The sequence below is a fragment of the Oryctolagus cuniculus genome, chromosome 1 (genome assembly GCF_051225735.1).
Source record: "Oryctolagus cuniculus isolate XC-2025 breed Fujian yellow rabbit chromosome 1, ASM5122573v1, whole genome shotgun sequence".
Taxonomy (NCBI): Eukaryota; Metazoa; Chordata; class Mammalia; order Lagomorpha; family Leporidae; genus Oryctolagus; species Oryctolagus cuniculus.
In genome coordinates, this window is record NC_142867.1 from 34621985 (window position 1) to 34644612 (window position 22628).

Genomic DNA, 22628 nt, shown 5'->3' on the forward strand with positions numbered 1-22628 from the left:
TTTTTCAAATGGAAAGAAAATGATGCTAATGAATAAGAAGGAAATGACAGAAAGTTGACAACTCATTGCAAGACTAATTCCATACAATTCAGAATGCTCTAGTAGTATAACATAGTACATAACCATTCTAAAAACAATTATACCTAGTAACCACATTAATATAGTAAGAGGTAGGCAAAAGAGAAATATGTACACATAAAATAGGGCATCAAAAATTAAAAATGAGGGGAGAAGGGAAGTATAAGTGTAGAGTTGTGCATCAGCATTTTTTGTTTTTCTCTTATCTTTATGATAAATGTTACATTGCTATCACTTCACCATAAAAAGATGACAGAAGACAGATATGTTTTCTTGATTTGAACATTATACAATCTGTACATATATCAAGATATCACATGGTATCTTATAAATATGAACATTTTTATATATCAGTTAAAAATTCAAAAATAAAAGGGTCTAGTATCTGAAGTTTCATAAATACAATCTGTTATTATAATATAATAAGAAAAATATATTTGGTCTCTTCCCTCAGTTCCTGCCACACTGCTACTGAAGCTGTTGGAATCTCTGGATTACAAGGGGAGTGTTTTTGGTACAATAATGATCAGTGGCTGTGGGCCCCAGTAGCTTCAGGATGGGTACTGGTCACCAGAATAGCCAAGGCAGGACTGCAAGACAGGCTGAAGGATGAGCAGATCATGAGCTGCCGTTGAGTTAATCAACCATTCTCAAATAATAAAGTCATTATAACAGCCCAAAATGACAAGGTGTAGAGAGCACCAGGTTAGTGAACAGTTAATACATCCATGTGCCCACGTGATGATTCATCCCAAATCCACAGGGACAGAAGTCTCTGTGCTCGAGATCTCACTGTATGTATTTCTTCATCTAGCAATTCATTCATGTTCTTTAAAATATCCTCTATAACAAATTGGTAAACTTAAGAAAACGGGGCCATTCTAGCAAACTAATGGAATCTGAGAGGGCAGGGGTACAGTCATGGGAACCCTGATTTATAGCCAGTTGGTCAGAAGCATACTTCATCCCACTAGTAGGTATATATTCAAGAGACATGAACACACTATCAACAGATACCTATACTACCATGTTTATAGCAACACTATTCACAATAGCTGAAATACGGAATCAACCAAGTTATCCATCATCAGATGAGTGGATAAAGAAAATATGGTAAGCCGGCGCCGCGGCTCACTAGGCTAATCCTCCGCCTAGCGGCGCCGGCACACTGGGTTCTAGTCCCGGTTGGGGCACCGGATTCTGTCCCGGTTGCCCCTCTTCCAGGCCAGCCCTCTGCTGTGGCCAGGGAGTGCAGTGGAGGATGGCCCAGGTGCTTGGGCCCTGCACCCCATGGAAGACCAGGAAAAGCACCTGGCTCCTGGCTCCTGCCATCAGATCAGCGCGGTGCGCCGGCCGCAGCGCGCCAGCCGCGGCGGCCATTGGAGGGTGAATCAACGGCAAAAGGAAGACCTTTCTCTCTGTCTCTCTCTCTCACTGTCCACTCTGCCTGTCAAAAAAAATAAAAAAAAATAAAAAAAAAAAAAGAAAAAAGAAAATATGGTATATGTAGATGGAGTATTATTCAGCTATTCTTTTTAGAATGGAATTCTACTATTTGTATCAAAATGGATGCTACTGGACGGCAACTACATTTTCTCCCTTATGTGTGGGAGCTAAATAGAAAAAAAAATCAAACAAAAACAAAAAAAAGGGGGGGAGGGAAGAAATGCCTGTATCAGTATTGTTGCCAATACAGTTATACTTAGCTGTACATATATATATATTTAAATTTTCTAATTTTAACTTTTAATTAGTTTTTAACAGATTCAATGTGATTTGTAGACACAATTCTAAGACCATGATATCCCTTCACTCCCTCCTTCCTATCTTCTTTCCTCCTCCTTTGTTTTAGTTTTTGAAATAACATTTTTTAAAATTACAGTCAGTAAAAAGGTGTAACACTTCACCAAATAAGAAGTTTAAAAAGTGAAAAGCAAAAAGACCCTAGTTTAGTGGGAATATAGACAAGAGCTATAAATAATAATTGAATGGAAAAATGACCATTTCATCCATATACAATAAATTTTAAAGTAATTGCATTTCCCTGATGGTGAGTGATGTTGAATATTTTTTTTTATATTTGTTGGCTATTTTATTTCTTCTTTTGAAAACTGTCTAAGTCCTTTGCACATTTCTCAACTGGATTGGTTATTTTTATATGAATGGTATACTACCATAGTATTAATGATTTGCAATTATTTTAATATTCACTGTATATGAATCAATGGACATTCATTCATAAATTATTTATAGCCCATGCCTATATTCCTGCTGAACTACAGTCTTTTTACTTTTTGCTTATAGAACTCTATTTAGTAGAACATCAAATCTTTGGGTATAATGGAAATTAAAAATATGTAATCTCAAAAATCAAAAGCAGAAGAAAGGGGAGAGAAGGAAGGAGGGGATGAAGGAAAATATCATTCTTAGAATTATATCTATGAACTACATGGAATCTGCTCTCTTTGTATTACTATCACATTAATAAAAGAATTGATGAGAACTGTATTGTAGTAATCATCATGCATTTGCTGTGACCCTGAGACTCTAATGTATTAATAAATTCCTTTAAAAAAATTCAAAGTAGGGGCTGGTGCTATGGTGTAGCAGGTAAAGCCACTGCCAGCAGTACCAGCATCCCATATGGGCACTGGTTCGAGTCCCGGCTGCTCCACTTCTGATCCAGCTCTCTGCTATGGCCTGGGAAAGCAGTAGAAGATGGCCCAACTCCTTGGGCCCCTGCACCCACGTGGGAGACCCAGAAGAAGCTCCTGGCTCCTAGTTTCAGATAAGCCCAGCTTAGGCCATTGTGGCCATCTGGGGAGTGAACCAGCATATGGAAGAACTCTCTCTCTCTCTCTCTTTCTCTCTGCCTCTCCTTCTCTCTGTGTGTAAATCTGTCAAATAAATAAATAAATCTTAAAAAAAATTCATAGTAAAAAAAAAAAAAAAGCACAATTCACAAACTGAGGCCTGCAATTGACACCTGCAGTTGAGGAATGAATCCTTAATCTGTGGGATCTGACATTAATTCCAGGTAGACAGTGTTACAATTGCATTATGACATCCAGCTGGTAGCTGCTAGAAAACCACTTGATGTCTAAAACACAATAGTAAGTGAGATGTGGGAGTAGGAAAAACACTTTGGCTTTCTCTTATTCTAAAATACACTAATATGTAAATATTGTGTATTTATGTATTCACATGAGTATCTGAATATATATGAATATATACACAATAAGAACATATAAATCCATTATATATAGCAATGATCAGATAATAGAAAGCACATATCCAAAATGTATAATCTTACCATTTTGAACATTTTATCCCAATAATAAAAATTAAATTTGTGTGATGTCACTATGCTATATTTTTATATGGCCCTACACAGCCCTCTAACTGTATCTTGTACAAAATTTTTAGTGATGATGATAAATTATATTAAGGCACCACATGTAAGAAAGAAGCTGGCTAAATTCTTCACTTTCAGTATTTCATTTAATCTTTTCTTTTCTATTGGGTAGTACTAACCTGCAAATGAGGAACAGGTTCAAATAGGTTAAGTCACTCCTAGGTAAACCCGGTCATAAATGGCACAGGTGAGATTAAAAATTAAATCACAGTAACTCACAGCCAGGCACCATGACATACAGCCTCCCTATAAAACTTCATTTACAATTTAAATACTGTACGTATCACAACACTCATTAAATAGATAATAGAATTCAAATACCTGTGTCTTCCCCCTAGCAATAAACTCAACTTCTACAACATCTAGTCTAGTGCCTAGAAATATAGTAGATATTAATAACAAATGTTGAATGGATGAATAAATGAGTTACTAAAGGCAATCTCAGATTCTAACAATTCTTATTAATATGTCTGAATCTACTATTTAATTTGAAAAGTGTAATTTTTTTTCTTTTTTGGTAAAGAATTATTTATTTATTTATTTGAGAGCTAGAGTTACAGAGAGAGGGAGGGAGAGACAGAGAGAGGTCTTCCTCCACTGATTCACCCAAATAGCCTCAACGGCTGGAGTTGGGCTGAACCAAAGTCAGGAGCCAGGAGTTTCTTCTGGGTTTCCACGTGGGTACAGGGGCCCAAGCAGTTGGGCCATCTTCTGCTTTCCCAGCCCATAGCAGAGAGCTGGATTGGAAGAGGAGCAGCCGGGACTAAAACCGGCGCCCATGTGGGGACTAGAACCGGCACTGCAGGCGGCAACTTTACCTGCTACACCACAGGGCCAGCCATGAAAAGTAAAATTCTAAAGGAAAATATTATAGAATGCATTCAGGGATTTTAAGAATTGTATTTTTAAATATCTTGAGATAGCTAAAAAGTAATGGCTGGGTTAAGTTATTTCAAGGAAAAAGTTATGTCTTTGCCAGACACTTAATTCTATACTCTGCACCAAGGATAAAGCTAAATTAATAGTCAATTTCAAGATTCTGACAGAATGAAAAGAGGTTTTTATATTCTATTACTGAGTTTAAGAATTTATTTAACTTTAAATTAGTAGATAACATGAGCATACCAGAATTAACTATATTTGTGGCACAGAAAATAATTCAAGCATACATGTATGTATAATATAAATTACTACAGTTATTATGAATAAATGAATTGGAAAATAAAAGAAAAATTAGTCAAAACACAAATAATCTTAACAGTAAAAGATTAATGAGCTAAAAACCAGGATCTACTTGAAGGCAAAATATAAAGGTGCTTAATATCTTGCATGGTATGGTTCTACATATAAAAGTTACTATTTTTAATCATAAAAAAACCCATGCAACTCACTTGTGATAGATCTGGCTTAATACTCATCTATATATAACCCCTTATAATCAAGAGATCTTTTGAATGCCCACATAACTTTTTTTTTTTTTTTTACTTTTCTTTTCTTTTCTTTTTTTTTTTTTTTAACTTTTATTTAATGAATATAAATTTCCAAAGTACGATTTATGGATTACAATGGCTTCCCCCACATACTGTCCCTCCCACCCACAACCCTCCCCTTTCCCACTCCCTCTCCCCTTCCATTCACATCAAGATTCATTTTCGATTATCTTAATATACAGAAGATCAGCTTAGTATACATTAAGTAAGGATTTCAACAGTTTGCTCTCACACAGAAACATAAAGTGAAAAATAATAGATGATTTTTTTTAAATGATGATGAAATCAGATCAGACCTATTGTCATGTTTAATCCCAGTGAGAGTCAAGTTGGGAGTTGATAATTTCTTTTTTTTTTTTTTTTTTTTTTTTTTACAGAGGATCAGTTTAGTATACATTAAGTAAAGATTTCAACAGTTTGCACCCCCATAAAAACACAAAATGAAATATATTGTTTGAGTACTCGTTATAGCATTAAATCTCAATGCACAGCACATTAAGGACAGAGATCCTACATGAGGAGTAAGTGCACAGTGACTCCTGTTGTTGACTTTACCAATTGACACTCCTGTCTATGGCATCAGTAGTCTCCCTATGCTCCAGTCATGAGTTTCCAAGGCTATGGAAGCCCTCTGAGTTCTCTGACTCTTATCTTGTTTAGACAAGCTCATAGTCAAAGTGGAGGTTCTCTCCTCCCTTCAGAGAAAGGTACCTCCTTCTTTGAAGACCTGTTCTTTCCACTGGGATCTCACTCGCAGAGATCTTTTGCCAGAGTGTCTTGGCTTTCCATGCCTGAAATACTCTCATGGGCTTTTCAGCCAGATCGGAATGCCTTAAGGGCTGATTCTGAGGCCAGAGTGCTATTTAGGACATCTGCCCTTCTATGAGTCTGCTGAGTATCTCACTTCCCATGTTGGATCACTCTCCCCTTTATTTATTCTATCGGTTAGTGCTATGAGTATCAACATTAAGAATAAGAGCATACTGCAAACATGGATTTTCTTAAGATTATGGAACATTTTATAACAGCTACATGTAATTTACCAATATAATAATTCTTTTCCAATTGAAAGATATCCCATAATCAGCATCAATGGGAAAATACATCTAATTTTCAATTTGAGAAAGCTTTTGGAGAGAAGCTTTATCTTCAAATTGTGTAAATAGCAATTTTCACACAGAAAGCTGTAAAAATATGGGAATAATATAACAAATCATTCTGGAGTTTTGAACATTCCAAAGTAATCTATGATTGTCAAGTTGTTACTACCGGAAAACTAAAAATATTTTAAAAATTAATTCATAGAAAGAAAAAAGAGCAATACATTTTTATTAATAAGTAAACTCATTAATAGAGTTTGGTGGGATTTTATTTTTATATAGTGGTTAGGCAACAAACTTAATGGTACCTGAAATACATGCTTTTAAGGCTAATTCTAAAGTTTATATTTACACATGTATCTTTTAAAGTATTTTTAAAATAATGTCATAATTAGTCAATAGATTTTTTTTCTTAGACTTAGGACCTTCAATAAGCACTACATTTAAAAAACAGAAAAAAGGTGGGCTGGTGCCATGGTGCAGTAGGTAAATCCTCCACCTTGTGGCACTGGCATCCCATATGCGCACTGGTTCTAGTCCCCGCTGCCCCTCTTCTGATCCAGCTCTCTGCTGTGGCCTGGGAAAGCGCAGAGGATGGCTCAAGTGCTTCGGCCCCTGCCCCCACACAGGAGACCAGGAAGAAACAACTGGCTCCTGGCTTCGGATCAGCACAGCTCCAGCCATTGCAGCCATCTGGGGAGTGAACCAATGGAAGGAAAACCTTTCTCTCTGTCTCTCCTTCTCACTGTCTGTAACTCTACTTCTCAAATAAATAAATAAATAAAATCTTTAAAAAAAACTGAAAAAAGGAAACAGTATTTACTAAATCAGCATGTACTGTAAACTTAGCAGCCTATGATTTGGTGATAGTTTATCCCAACAACTAATTAAGTAGGAGGTATTAAATTCAAAGTCTTCTGAACTTGGAAAAGTACATATAATAAATGTGCCTTTTCACAAAATTAGATACAGAATGGTATTAGTCAAATGTAATTTTGTTGTCCAACTGTTTTGTGACATTATTGAAAAACAGATTTAAAAGAACACGGTAATTCAAATTGGAGAACAAAAATATGAACTTTAGAAGCCAATTTTTGTAAAAAAAAAAGATATATCTAATAAATAATATGGTTTTCCCTTACAATTTTCACTTTCTTAAATCTGTTAGAAACCCGAAACTTATCAAACACAAAAAAGAGTAAGAGAAATGAGTTTCACTCCATAAGCCCTATATGTAATCTAGATCCCTTCAAAAGTAAAATAGTAATTATATCTGGCCTTCTATAAAACTTCATTAACTGCATGAATGAGGTGTTCTGAGGAAATAAAAAAAAATGAAAGTTTTGCCATTAAACAGTAAATTCTTGAGAATGGCAATTATGGAAAGAGGCATGATACAAAGGGACAGTCCAGAATAAGAGGATATATGATCAAGCTTAGATTTTAATCCCTACTAATTATGTATTTCTAATAAGCCAGTTAACCACAACTGTTAGTTTTCTCAACTACAACTGTAGGGATAACATTACCTACCGTACAGGATGGCTGAGAGGATAAAACCAGAAAAGATGTGAAAGTACTTGTATACTGCAAAGTCCAATCCTTGTGCTACTAATTACATACTTACCACTATATACTTCCTTGCCTTATTAAACAGAATACACCTGTAATTTAACTCACAGCCATAACTATGAACATAAATTACTGTGGTAAAATCTAATAGTGGGACCACTGCAACTCTGGGTAAAGAAGGCCGTAATGCCATTACACTAATTGTTTTGGTGCCTCCTTATGCTCTTGTTGCCTTCTGCACAGTTGTTGGCTGAAATTTCTTCTTGGCATCAGTATACACAGCTACCAACCAGAATAACGCTTGTGCAGTTCTCTCTCCTACAATTTGCTGTTTCACTTCCTTTTTTACCCTTCTTTCAACTGAAAACCGTTTTTCTAGTTCATAGAGGAAAAAAAAGACCCCACAGGAACAATTAACTTTTTGCCACCAAACAAACGAACTAGTTAGTTACAGTACCCAGTGTTTCTTCCTTCTCTTAACCAAAGGTAATCTTTCTACGTAGGCTTGCGAACCCACCTCCTTCTGCCTCTGTCAGTTATTCTCTCTCCCCATAACTTCAATCCCAAGCTCTCTCTTGGCTTTTCCCCCTAGAATGAAAATATGCTCCGGTCTCTCTCAACTTCTAAAAGAAAAACAGTAAGGAAAACTTCAACTTTTTATCCCATTCTAGACACCTTAGCTGTATCTGCCATGTCCTAGACAAGTATCATGACGCGCACTACTGTGTCAGGTAGGAAATGGGGCACAGCGGATCAGAGAGAGCACAAATGCAAAGACACATGGCCAAGGAAGGATGAACGGACCTCTAAAGGAACATGAATATTGTTCAGAGCTTCTGCTAAAAGACAAACTGATACCGCCATTTATCCCTCTTCCCTCTCAAAATTCCATTATAATAACCGCAAAGAGAAAATACCTGTTTTAAAAGGTAAAAGCACAACTGCCTAAGAACAAATAGGATAGAAGAGAAAAAGCAGGTGAGAAGCATCAGGAGATGGAAAACTGTTCCATAAGTGGTAACCAATTCAGTCTACTGGAAAAAAACAGAAACCTAAACCCAAAGTGAGACAGAACAATAAAAAGGAGTTAATTCACAAAAAGGCCAGAGCCACTGCAGGCATTAAGCACCTTTAAGAGTGAGGTGAAACAGCCCATTTATAGAAGAAAACTTGAATAATTACACCATTGGCTGTCCTCCTCACAATAAAGCCAGGCACCCACTCTCTTCTACCATAGTAAAAGACTAAAGGCTGGGCATTTGCCATTTGACCAGCAGTTCAATTGCTGCTTGAGGCACCCCCATCCCACACCAGAGTGCCTGATTTGAGTTCCAGTTCCTCCACTTCTGATAAAGCTTCCTGCTAATGCACCCGGGACACACCTGGGAGACAGGAGAGGACGGTGCAAGTACCTGGGTCTCTACCACCTTCATAGGAAACCTGGATTGAGTTCTAGGCTCCTGGCTTTGGCCAGGCCCAGCCCCCACTGTTGCAAGCATCTGCATGAACTAGGGAGTGAAAGTCTGCCTTTCAAATAAAATGGAAACAAACAAACAAAAAAAACCTTAGAGGTTTTTTGTGTGATGGAAAAAGACACTCCGGATTCAGAAACATCGGGATCAATTCTGAAGGGTAGGATGCAATGGGGAACTGAAAACAAAGGGAAAAGGAAATGCGAGACACATAGAGCAGCAGGAAACTAGATAATTGTTCACTTTTTTAATAAGTCAAAAGGCTAGAAGTTGATTACCAGTTTTAACAACATGGATCTCAGTAGTGACCTTGACAAGAGCAGTTGTGGTGGACTGGTGGGAACAAAACTTCTGTGGAATAGTTTTAAGAGAGATGGGAAGAGAGTAACGAGAGAAATGAAGTAGAGACAATTCTTTGAACATTTTGCTGCAAAAAAGAAAAAAATATTGGGAACCAACTGGTAGACTGGTTGAGGAAAATACAGATATAAAACACAAGTTATCAACATTACAAATGAAAGGGAAACTGTAACTGCATATCCTAGACACTAACAGTATAATAAGGATACATTATTAAAAACATTTTTGGGGGGATGTCCCTGTGGCATAGCAGGTAAAGCTGCCACCTGCAGTGCCGGCATCCTGTATGGGCACTGGTTCCAGTCTCTCTTTCTCTGTCTATCCCTGTCTCTGTAGTTTTCCTTTCAAATAAATAAACTTCTTTTTAAAAAAGAGAAATCATGGGGGCAGTGCTGTAAAGCCATTGCCTGCAGTGCCGGCATCCCATATGGGCGGTGGATCAAGTCCCGGCTGCTCCACTTCCAATCCAGCTCTCTGCTATGCCCTGGAAAAGCAGTAGAAGATGGCCAAAGTCCCTGGGTCTCTGCACCGGAAAATGGGACCCAGAAGAAGCTCCTGGCTCCCGGCTTTGGATCGGTACAGCACTGGCCATTGCAACCAACTAGAGAGTGAACCAACGTATGGAAGACTTCCCTCTCTCTTTCTGCCTCTGCCTCTCTGTAACTCTGCTTTTAAATAAATAAATAAATCTTTAAAAAAAGAAAATTATTATGACAATTATACATTTTAAAAGAAATTAGACAAATTTTTGAAAAATACAAGTTACCCACACTGACAAAATGGGAAACAGAAAATATGAAGAACTCTGTGTTCTTTAAAGAAATTAAATCTGTAACTACAAAATTTACCAAAGAAAACTCTAGGCCTAGGTGAATTCCCCAATGAATTCTATTACCTATTTAAGTAGGAAAAAAATAGCAATCTTACATAAGCTGTTTTAGAAAAGGAGAAAAATGGGATCACTTCTCAGTTCATTTTTTGGGGCCAGCATAACCAAGATATTAAATTTAAATATGAACATTACAAGAAAATAGAATTACATTTCAATATTCAGTATGAACCTAGATATAAAAATCATTAACAAAATAATAGCTACTAGCATCCTACAATAAATTAAAAAGCATAATGGCTCATGCACAAGCAAAGTTTCTTTATCCTGCAAATGCAAAGTAGCCTTATCATTAGAAAAATCAATGTAATTTACCACACTACCAGATTAAAGGAAGAAAATCAGTAATGCAAATAAAAGCATCTAACAAATTCTAAAATCTATTTATCATGAAAACTCTTAGCAGAGTAGTAACAGGAAATATTAGTAACAGTCAGTAATAGAAAAAAACTCCCCAACTTGAAAGAGGACATTTGAAGAACACATAGCTAACAGTATACTTAATGGTAAAATACTGAAGATTCTTCCTCTAGAATCAAGAACAAGTGAAGAATACCTTCTCTTACCATTTTAATTGAACACTATAATAGAAACATATATTCAGTGCATTAAGGCAAGAAAAGGAAATAAAAGGCATACAGATTTAGAAAGACAGAATCAAAGGTCTCTTTATTTACAGATGATACAACTGCAGTGGTAGAAAATTCTAAGAAATCTATAAAAACAGCTATGAGAATTAAAATCAAGATTTTCAATATCATGACATACAAAACCAGTATATAAAAGCTATACTATCAATCAACTAAAAATTCTATTTATCAAACCCCTACAAATCCAAAGAAAGATGTATAAGACCTCTACACTGAAAATTACAAAACACTGCTGAGAAAAATTAAAGATGACTTAAGTGAGAACTTTTTTTTGGGGGGGGGGGGTAAAAACTCAAAAGCTGATTCCAAAATTTTCTGTGGAACTATAATCAAACTAGAATAACAAAAACAAACTTGAAAGGAAGAATAAATTAAAGAACTTGCATTACATGACTTTGAGACTGACCATAAACCTACAGTAATCAAGGAGAGATTAGTAAAAGGACAAATATATCAAATACAGTCTATAGACTGACTGACATCACTATGACAATCCAAAGGAGAAACTCAAAAAATGATACTGAGACAAGTGGATCCAAAATGAAAAACATGACCTTCCATTTTATAATACACAGAAAAACAGGCCTAACGATAAGAAAGAAAACCAACAGCTTCTAGAAGAAATCATAGAAGCATGACTTTAGAGAAGACACATGGAGCACTAACAAACAAAAATTTGAAAATTATATTTCATCCAAAATAAAAGCCTCTGTGCATCAAAAACATTATTAAGAAAAGGACCTACTAAGCCACACAGACTAGATAATACAAACAATCTATATATAGGATCAAGAACACACATAATTTTCTCTTTAAAAAGACACTTAACAAAATAAAATTATACAAATGGTCAAGAATCACATTTTTAAAAAACGTTCAATGTCTTTAAGTCATCAGATAAATACAACCAATAACAACAACAAAATTCCAAAATCCAAGCCTACAATGGTACATCACTACAAACACAGTACACTATTGTAGTGATTCTCTGTGGAATGGTGACTTTGGCAATTCTGACACCCAAAAGTCATTTCTGATGTTACTTGCATCTAGGATGCTGCTAGTGACTTACAATTCACAGAACGCCCACACAGCAGGCGATCATCCTGCCCAAAACGTCAATGGTATCAAAACTGAGAAAATCTGATAAATGAAAATGAAAGATCCATAGCATCAAGTGTTGGCAAAGATGTAGAACAGGAACTCTGATGCATTACCAATATGGACATAAAGTGGTTCATCCAGTTTGGTGTTTGACAGATTGCTATCATGTTAAGTACAGATGACTTTTCATTGTCCAATTAAAGGTCAACATGTCTTACAAAGTTCTGCATGATTTAGAACAGTCTACTTTCCCAGCCTCATTTAATAATCAACTAATATACTAGAATAACTTACTAGTAGAAAAATCTCCAATAAAATCTATTTGATTTTATTCACAGAAATCTTAAGAATTCTGACACAGAATACACCTTAAGGCATTTCGTCTAACATTTTACCTATGGCAGTAATATTAGTATTTTTATGATGGTGAAACATCTAGTATTTCCCACAATGAATACTAATAGTTTCAGTAAAATATTACATATATTTGAAATAATCTAGAAAAACAACTAATGTTATATAAATAATGGTTCTTTACTCATTTGGAAACTGAAGATCTTATAGAGATACAGACATTGGTCTAATAAACATCACAATAATTTAGGGGCTGGAGTTGTGGCGCAGCAAGTTAACCCACTGCCTATAATGCCAGCATCCCATATTAGCAGTGGTTCAAGTTCCAGGTGCTCTACTTCCAATCCAGCTCCCTGTTAATGGACCTGGAAAAGCAGCAGCAAATAGCTCAGGGACTTGGGACTCTGCCAATAACGCAAGAAACCCAGATGGAGTTTCAGGCTCCTGGCTTCAGCCTGGCCCAGCCCCAGCTGTTGTGGCCATTTGGGGAGTGAGCCAATAGATATAAGATCTCTCACTCTCACTCTGTAACTCTGCCTCTCAGAGATAAATAACAGATAAATATTTTTTTAAGTGAATTTAGGGGCCGGTGCTGTGGTGCAGCGGATTAACGCCCTGGCCTGAAGCTCTGGCATCCCATAAGAGCACCGGTTCTATTCCCAGCTGCTCATCTTCCCATCCAGTTTTCTGCTATGGCCTGGGATAGCAGAAGATGGCCCAACTTCTTGGGCCCCTGCACCCGCGTGGGAGACCCGGAGGAAGCTCCTGGCTCCTGGCTTCGGTTGTGCAGCTCCAGCCGTTGCAGTCATCTGGGGAGTGAACCATCGGACAGAAGATTTCTCTCTGCCTCTCCTCTCTCTGTGTAACTCTTTAAAATAAATAAATACATCTTTAAAAAAAAAAAGTGAGTTTATTTTGGCACAAATAAAAAATCTGAGATTTAAGCACACAAAGAGTCTTCAAAAAGTTCATAGAAAATGCATATTATTAAAAACCTATGCTGGACTTCAAATATCTTGTACCAAATAAACTTATATTCCATTTTCCACGAACGTTTGAAAGTAAGCTCATATTTGTAATATACTTTATTTTAAAAAAGGCTGGAGCCAGTTGAAAAATTGTATAAATGGCCTAAATCAGCACGAGCCAATGGAAATATAAGTTATTAACGGAGGATACATATGCAATGTTAAAAAAGTAGGGGTGGTGTGAGGCAGTGGGTTAAGTTGCTGATTGAGACACCTGCATCCCACATTTGAGTGCTGATTCAAGTTCTGGCCACTCCATGCTTTCAATCAGTTTCCTGCTAGCATACCTGAAGACAGTAGTTGGAGGCCCAAGTGTCAGAGTTCTGCCACCCATGTGGGAAACCCAGTTCAGTTCCTGGCTTCTGGCTTTGTTCTCGCCTAGCCCTGGCAGTTACGGGTATTTGAGAAGTGAACGAGCAAATGGAAGATATTTGTTTCTCCCTTTCTGTCACTCTGCCTTTCACATAAATAAATAGATCTTTAAAAATAAGAAAATAGGGGCCAGTGCAGTGGCTCACTTGGTTAATCCTCCGCCTGCGGTGCCAGCATCCCATGTGGGCACCAGGTACTAGTCCCGGTTGCTCCTCCTCCAGTCCAGCTCTCTGCTGTGGCCCGGGAGTGCAGTGGAGGATGGCCCAAGTGCTTGGGCCCTGCACCCCATGGGAGACCAGGAGGAAGCATGCAGCTCCTGGCTTTGGATCCGTATAGTTCCGGCCATTGCGACCATTTGGGGAGTGAACCAACGGAAGGAAGACCTTTCTCTCTCTCTCTTTCTCTCTCACTGTCTAACTGTCAAATATAAAAAAATAAATAAATAAAAAGCAGGTATAAGAAATTTTGAAAATATACACAAATAAAACATACTTTGTGTATATAACAGCTGGTACATTTAAAATAATCATTTCAATATGTTATCAACATAAAAAAACTTTATATTAGTTTAGCTCTTTTTGTACTAAGTCTTCAAAATCTAGTGCATACTTGACACTTATAGCACATTTCAATTTGGACTATCCAGATTTCAAATGCTCAATAGGTACAATGGCTAGTGGTCACTGGATGCTAATACTATTTATTATGTAAAAACACTTTTAAGCATTTTAAATGGATTACTTCATTTAATTCTCCCTGAGGCACAAACACAAAGGAAAGTTACTTGATCAAGTTCCCACAGACAGTGCAGTTCAGAATTCTAACTCAATCAGCCTGAAGAGCTCTGCTCCTAACCATAACGCTGTCCTACCTCAAATCACATGTTTTTTTCAATATTACTGAAATTTTCAATTAAATCAAATTAATACCATGATTCCTGCTGTGATAAAAATTTTTAATAGATTTATTTATTTGAAAGGCAGAGTTACAGAGAGGGAGAGACAGGAGAAAGAGACCTTCTACCTGCTGCCTCATACCCTCAATGGCAGCAATGGTCAGGGCTGAGTCAAGTCCAAGGCCAGGGGCCTAGAACTCTATTTGGGTCTCCCCTGGTGTACTAGCAGGGAGCTGGATCAGAACCGGAACAGCTGGGACATAACTGGTGTTCACAGCTTAAACACTGTGCTACAACATCAGCCCTATGTGATAACTAATTTTTGAAAACTAAATTTCCAGTCATAGTTAAAAACCAATTTTCCTGCCATGACTTAAAAGAAAAAGAAAGAAAAGACTCACCTTTAATATGAGTTTCTGATACTTCTGTTTTAGGTCTGACACATTCTCAGAGGGGTCGGCCCCCAGAATGCTATACCAATCCTTTTTTGGTATCTGTTCAAATGCCATCCTCCATTGTAGCAGAAGGGAGCCTTCTCAGATCTGCTGAATCGAAATATTAATGAGAGGTGATTAGAGTTTGCATATATCTAAGAATAATCATGTAGTAAGTGCTTTAATAGGTAGTTAAATAATGATAATAATGTGAACCTGAGGGAACATATTTTCATTTAAAACACTTCAAGAAACCATGTGTAAGTATACAGACAAGTCTGGAAAATCAGATATTCACAAGATATGCTTATCTCTCATGAATGAACAGCATAAAAATACAATTTGATAATGAACCGGATGGTGCCGGTCTTACGGTAAAACCGACACAAAAGTAAAGCACTAACATCGTCAGAGCTTAATAAAAATTCACAAAATGAATGAATAAAGAACCAGAATGAATTTGAGAACATTCCGTCTAATTTTTTTTCACTCCTTACTGATTACCTGGAAAGGATAATAATAAAATAATGCCAGCACGAGCAGAGAGCAAGAGTTCCCTTGATGTACTCTGAGATCTCGCCAAACAGCCCCGAAACTGTCCACGCGAGGATGTCCCAGCCCTCCAAGCTAGAGAGAGCCCCGCCAGGAACACCATAAACCTCTTCGCACATCTGCATACTGAGGCAGACAGCAGTGGCTTGGGAATTCACTGTATTCACAGTTGGCTCTACCCCCTCAGCTACAGGAGGGGTCCCTCTCCGGGCTGCCTCTGGCAGGCGACTTACCAAACTTCCCATCACCACCGGCTCTCTCTGGGTGACTACAGTCCGGCAGGACTCGGAACCAGCTTCTTTTTCCGCCGGAAGTCATTGCTCTGACGCGACCACGTTTCTAGTCGAGCCTTAGTGGCAGACGCACCGAGCGGAAGCGCAGCTCCTTCCACCGGGACGCGGTCACTATGGTAACCAGTCACCGCTTCTTGGAGTTTACCAGCAGAAAGTGCTGCGAGCTGTGGAGAAAGGCGTCGCTCGCCTGACTCTCCCTCTCCGTGGTCCCTGCCCTGCGACTAGCGAGTCTCTCATCCTCAGCGTGTATCCTTCCCCGAAACCTCAAATCCCAGGTTTTCTCCAGCTTTCTCAAAATTCCCTCCGCTTACTATGCGCTGTGCCCATTCCTACGGCTAGTGCTTATACTGTGGTGGTAAGGTGTGAGAAGTAGAAGTAGTGATTCCACCCTCTTCTCTGTCCACTTCTCTTTAGAATGTTCTCATTCGAAAATTCAGAGAAGCAAAGAGCTTCAAAAAGCTCTATGCTAAATAGGGTTGGGTTTTGTGGAGACTCCCCCCTCCCCCGGTGTAGTGGTTCTTTTCTGCGAAATATGTTAGGAACCAACTTAAAAAAATAAACACTTGCTTTCAAAATCCTCTCACATTTTCGGACTTGGCTTTCCGCTCAAGCCGGTGAGACTAGTAAGGCAGGTGTTCTCACGATGTAGATGAGGACACAAGGGTTCCAGGCTAAATAGCTAACTGGGTAGCGGCAGAGCCAGGACTCTTAGCAATTCGGTTATTCCCCGGGCAGATAAGCCAACTTGCAAATTTACAGAAAAAGCGGGGGGAAATGCTTCTCTTTGAAGCAGTTGCGAGGGCACTCCAAGTGGGCATTGTTTACTGGTGGTACTGGGAGGAGTTGTTGATAGTTTTGTTACTTTTTGCTCTTGTCTCTCCCTTTCTTCTTTCGTCTCTTATCGGTACTACTCACTATACTTCCTGAACTGTACCCAGGGGGTGAAACTGCACCTTATTTTTGCTTTAAACAGCCTGACATAAATTTTACTTAGAGATATTGAAGTGGTTTTGTGGTTGTGACTGCTTTGTTTTTCTTCTCTTTAATCTTTTTACTACGTCTGTTTGAGAAGCAGTCAAGGTAAACTTAGAAACAATCGGTGAAATATTCTAACACGGTTAATTATTTAATGATAGTATGAACTATAGAAAACTGGATGATACAGGCAAGTTAAAACATCTAAAGAAAAAAATAGAGTAGGTTCTCCACAGGATTTTGTCAGGTTTAAAGGCAGACACAAAAAACATACACTGATAGCAGATCTAGTTTTATTCCTTGCTTCAGCCTACCTTCTCTGTGACCCTCTGGAAATACCTCCAGCAGTAGAATTAAATGCTGTTAGGATCACCTTCCTGTGTGATACTATCAGAATGGTGCCCTTTGAACTTCCCTAGACCTCAAACTTTCCCTTTTGCACTGCCTGCTTCTTCCTTGTGTAGACAGGTATGATTAGGTACCCTTGTTTTTACAGTAAAGGCACTTTATTTTGATTTACTATTCCTTTAGCTTATTGTGCTATCTCTTGTATTTGTTTATTTGGGTTTGAAAGATAAGAAATGTACTCCCTCCCAGCAAATCCAAAATGTTCACTCAATCTGTCTTTACATACTTTAGTTTGCAATTTTAAGCATACAATTTTTTTCTTATATCTTCATACTGTCATTATTTAAACAAAACTATCAATACTTCACTGACTTTCCCAGTTGATTCAAAAGTATCTTTCTGTGGTTGATTTGTTCAAATCAGTATCCAGATAAAGTACTTTGTGCATTTGGTTTGTTCCTTAAATATCTTTTAAAGTACATCACTCTTAAATTTTTGGCTGTAATAACCTCAATTTTTCCCCCTATTCTTGCCGTAGGCTATTGAGAAACTGGATCAATTTTCTTAAATCTAAATGTTTATCTATTTATACCTAAGTAAATTTCCTTTTTAAGATGTTTATTTTAAAGGCAGTGTGACTGGGGTTGGGAGGGGAAGAGAGTGAGAGAGAATATCTTCCACCCCACCCCACTGGTTCACACCCCAATAGCCAGGTCTGGGCCAGGGCGAAGCCAGGAGCAAGGAACTCCATCCTGGTCTCCCATGTGGGCGGCAGGGACCAACATCCACTGCCTTCCCAGGCTCATTAGCAGGAAATTAGATTGCAAGAACAACAGGAACTCAAACCAGCCCTCCAGTATGGATGCCAGTGGCTCAAGTGACGGCTTAACATACTATGCCACAATGTCAGTCCTCAGAATAAACTTCTTAAAGCAATTTTTGTACAAGTTCCTTACTTTTCCTTTGGTTTTCTTTATCTAGAGCAGCACTGTCCAATAGAAACATAATGTAAGGGCATGCATTGTGGCACAGCAGGTTAAGCCTCTGCTTAGTACTCCCGCGTTCTGTATTGGAGTGCCTGGAATTGAGTCCCACCTTCGCTGCCTATCCAGCTTCCTGCTAATGGGCACCCCGGAATGCAGTCGATGATGGCTCAAGTTCTTGTATCTCAGCCAATTTTGTAGAAGACCAGGATGGATATCCTGGCTCCTGCTCGTCATAGCCCAGGCTATTGTGGGAATTTGGGGAATGAAACAGTGGATGAAAAGTCCCTCCCCACCAAGCCTTTCAAATAACTAAAAATAAATAAATGTTTAAAAACTGAGCTTTAATAAAAAGAAACATAATTTAAGCTACAAGTGTGAGTCATGTGTGAGTTTGAATTTTCCAGTAGCCACACTAGGAACATAAAAAGAAACAGGTAAAATTAATTTAATAATATGTTTTATTCAATCCAATATATCCAGAATATTATCATTTCAAATTATAATTAATGTAAAGTTATTGATGAAATATTTTACACTCATTTTTCCTATTCAGTCTTCAAAAGCTGATGTGCATTTTGCCTGCAAAAGCACATCTCAATTCTAGCCACAAGCGGCTGCTCTAGTGAGCACGGCAGGTCTAAAGAATAAACTAACTCCTTACTTCCCAAAGGTCATCTTTAGTTTCCCAGCCTATCACCTATTACCTCTCTAAATAAAAAGTTTAGACAACTGGAATTTTTTTGGTGCTTCATTCATAATTTTGTTCAAAAGTGTCCCCTTACTCCTAACACCGTAGCTCCTTTCCTTCTCGTATCAGTTGTATCCCTCCTTTATAAAGGGTCACTTCCATCAAGCCTTGCGTGATGGCCTGGTCACTAGAAATTACTTCTTCCTCACAACGTTCATAGCAGGGCCCATATACTCCTCATTTGCATTCATCTCGTATCTCTGTGCATTGTCGTCTTTAGGTGTATAAGTATGTTGATTGCTGAACTTTCTGAGGGTAGGAACACCTCTCACCACAGAAACTAAAAACTGGCTTTCTTGTCTCATCCTCTGCAGTTCAGATGATGTCTGTCTATGATAAATTTGTTTCTCATTATCTTATTATCAGAAGGTAATTTATCTATTTTATGTGAAACTAACATAGCAAAAATGTAAATTTTGTTAGCATGGAGATTAAGAGCATGAAATCAAGTCGGACATAGGCTCAGTCCAGGTTCTCTGCCTCTTACTGGCTCCGTGAACTTTAAGTTAATTAATCTCTGTACTTCACTTCTGCCTCTGATGTGGGAATAATAATAGTATCTGCCTCAAGGAATTTTTGAGAATTAAATGAGATAATTATACTTAAAAGTAGTACTCAGTGGAGATTATTGTTATTATCATTAAAATGGAATAGTTATTCAGTTTTGATATATTAGAATATTCAGCATTCACACTTGTATTTTAGGAATTTCCAAAGGCAAATGAAAATCTACTAGATTGGAAGAATAAATCAAATTCAAATATTTATTGAATTATATACTTTCAGTTTCACTGAAGGATAAATTTAAAGAATAGGCAAATCCTTTTAATTCATGTCGTTAACATCTAGCATATGCAAGGTAGGCATGTTTTAAACATTTGATTTCTTTAAATGTACAAGTATTGTTGATTCCCAGACTTTCCAAGGACTGGAACACCTCTCACCACAGAGACACTAAAAACAATCCCATCTCCCACATGGACTGAAGCAGAGCTGAGACACCAACTCAGGCACTAGGTTATAAGTTATGGGTGGCCCAAGTGTAGCTTAATTGCTCTGCCAAATGCCTGCCCCAATCAACAAATATTTGTTGTCTCTACTATGTGCCCCATACTCTTAGTTATAAGACACACAAGACAGAGTTGGCTGCAGCACTCTCAGAAGTGTTTAGAGTTTATCTGGGTAGACAGACATTTAAAGAAGACGATGAAATAACTAGAAAATGCTGGGCCAGGGAAATACCAGCTGCTGTGACTTTCAAAGTTGCAGGTTTGCCAGTAGAATAGATCACTCAAATGATTCAAATCCTTGAATCAAGGTGAAGCCAATCCAAGAGCATGTGTGGAAGTGTTAAATTTTAAATAATAATTTAATTTGGAGCGAGATGGATGACTAGAAGTAGAGCAACTCCCTTTTGTCTTTTTTTTTTTTTTGGCAGATTATCGTAAAGCTTTAGACAATATTGAGAATCAGCTCTGGTGAACAATCATGCTTCATCTTTTGGAAATGGTTTTGTTCTTGTGTTTTCCCTTTTTGATTGTCATGATAGGGTCTATTTTCTCCTTTGTCTTTTCAGCCAGCAACTATGAACATTCATTGATCCTGTACAAGGCAGTCCACTTATCAGGGAGACTTTGAGGTAAATACTTTTGGGGAGTATATCTGCTGCTGTGTTTTCTTGCTTGTTTAGCTTCAGCTGTGTCAATGCTCCTTCAAACTTGTTTCAGACCTCTGGAAGGTTTTTATTTTATCTGAGATTTTTGTTCCTGTATTACTCTGCTCTTCACACCTGGTGTTTTGATATTCTGTGACTGTTAAAGACATGATATATAATCTAACTTCAGATTTTCTTTAGCACTCATAATAAATACTAACTTATTTTTTTCCCATTTACTTCTTAAGCCCTTTCAACTTTGTTCTTGTGACCACTAAGGCTTTTCTGTGCACTTTCTAATTAATCTGAAATTCGTTATGATCCCTTTCAATCATGTGGGAAGACACGTTTATATGCTGGATTTTTAAAAAGTATTCTCTCCTGTTATTTTAGGTTTTTAAACCTGACTTTTTTTTAAAAAAAGTTATTTTTGTCATGTAATTGGCTCACAGAAGAAAGGTTAATCTGAATGATCAAAGGGTGTTAATTTGTGGGTTAAAATGTGTTAAACAGTTGATATGAAGTCTGTTTAAGTCAATTAGAGAGTATAATGAAGATGTTTCCAGGGTGTTATGGAACCTTTTGAAATGCACTATTTTATATTAACTATGGCACCTCGCTAAACATACGCTTACATTCAGGTTTTTAAATTTGTATAAATTCTGATAGATATAAATAGGTCTATAAATTTACAAGAAGTTTGACTATATTAAAAGACACTTTTATTATATATATAGGAAATCAATTTCATAGTTAACAAATTCATCATTAACAAAACAGAAAATATAATTAGTAACAATGTTCTTTGTTACGTATTCTAAAATAAAGTGCAACTACACTTTATTTTTTTTTAAGATTTATTTATTTAATTTGAAATTCAGGCAGAATTACAGAGAGAGAGGGAGAGACAGAGAGAGGTCTTCCATCCGCTGTTCACTTCCCAAATTGCCATAATGGCCAGAGCTGAGCCAACCCAAAGCCAGGAGCTAGGAGCCAGGAACCAGGAACTTCTTCTGAAACCTCAACGCAGGTGCTGGAGCCTAAGGGCTTGGAACATCTTCTACTGCTTTCCCAGGCCATAGCAGGGAGCTGAATCAGAAGTGGAGCAGCCATGACTCCAAACTAGGGGATGCTGGCACTGCAGGGGGCAGTTTTATCAGCTAGGCCACATCACCTGCCCCCGCAAATCTACTTTATAACCAACAAAAAAAATCTATTTTTTGTTTATGTATGTGTTCCTTATTTTTAAAGCAAACCTAGTGTTATTGTTATTAACTTTTTCAAAATACTGAATACCTCAAATAGAATTGTAGAATTGACAAAGACATACAGTTTGGTGTGCTCATTTAAAGAAATGATTTTTGGGGCTGATGCTGTGGCACAGCGAGTTAATGCCCTGGCCTGTGCTGGCATCCCAGATGGGCACCGGTTTGAGTCCCAGCTGCTGCACTTCTGATCGCACTCTCTGATATGGCCTGAGAAAGCAGTAGAAGATGACCCAAGTGCTTGGGCCCCTGTACCTGCATGGGAGACCCGAAGAAGCTCCTGGCTTCTGACTTCGGATAAGCACAGCTCTGACCATTGCGGCCAATTGGGGAGTGAACTATCAGATGGAAGACTTCTCTCTCTCTCTGCCTCTCCTTCTCTCTCTGTGTAACTCTGACTTTCAAATAAATAAATAAATCTTTTTTTTTTTTTTTTTTTTTTGACAGGCAGAGTGGATAGTGAGAGAAAGACAGAGAGAAAGGTCTTCCTTTGCTGTTGGTTCACTCTCCAATGGCCGCCACGGCTGGCGCGCTGCAGCCGGCGCACCGCGCTGATCCAAAGGCAGGAGCCAGGTGCTTCTCCTGGCCTCCCAT

At 37.9% G+C, this 22628-nt stretch overlaps 2 protein-coding genes across 18 annotated transcripts in view; one reads left to right on the top strand and one right to left on the bottom strand.

Moving 5' to 3' along the window:
- DNAJC24 (DnaJ heat shock protein family (Hsp40) member C24) overlaps positions 1 to 16138 on the bottom strand; it is a 76991-nt gene extending 60853 nt beyond the window's left edge. For 5 of the 9 annotated variants that reach the window (XM_089310049.1, XM_070072021.2, XM_017345729.4 and 2 more), the window contains exons 1-2: positions 15999 to 16138; positions 15181 to 15321 (exon numbers count right to left, since the gene is read on the bottom strand). In XM_089310049.1, the coding sequence (XP_089166175.1) occupies positions 15181 to 15288 (108 nt within the window). In that variant the 5' untranslated portion in view covers positions 15289 to 15321; positions 15999 to 16138. Of the gene's footprint in view, positions 1 to 15180; positions 15325 to 15717 lie in introns of all 9 variants that reach the window. The other 4 variants (XM_070072019.2, XM_008269304.5, XM_070072024.2 and 1 more) reach the window with 3 other exon arrangements.
- Positions 16139 to 16193: 55 nt separating this feature from the next.
- Positions 16194 to 22628, top strand: part of DCDC1 (doublecortin domain containing 1) — a 553166-nt gene continuing 546731 nt past the window's right edge. For 5 of the 9 annotated variants that reach the window (XM_089309905.1, XM_089309913.1, XM_089309931.1 and 2 more), the window contains exons 1-2: positions 16194 to 16333; positions 20692 to 20754. The gene's annotated coding sequence lies outside the window, so the exon portion shown is untranslated. Of the gene's footprint in view, positions 16419 to 20691; positions 20755 to 22628 lie in introns of all 9 variants that reach the window. The other 4 variants (XM_089309926.1, XM_089309895.1, XM_089309916.1 and 1 more) reach the window with 2 other exon arrangements.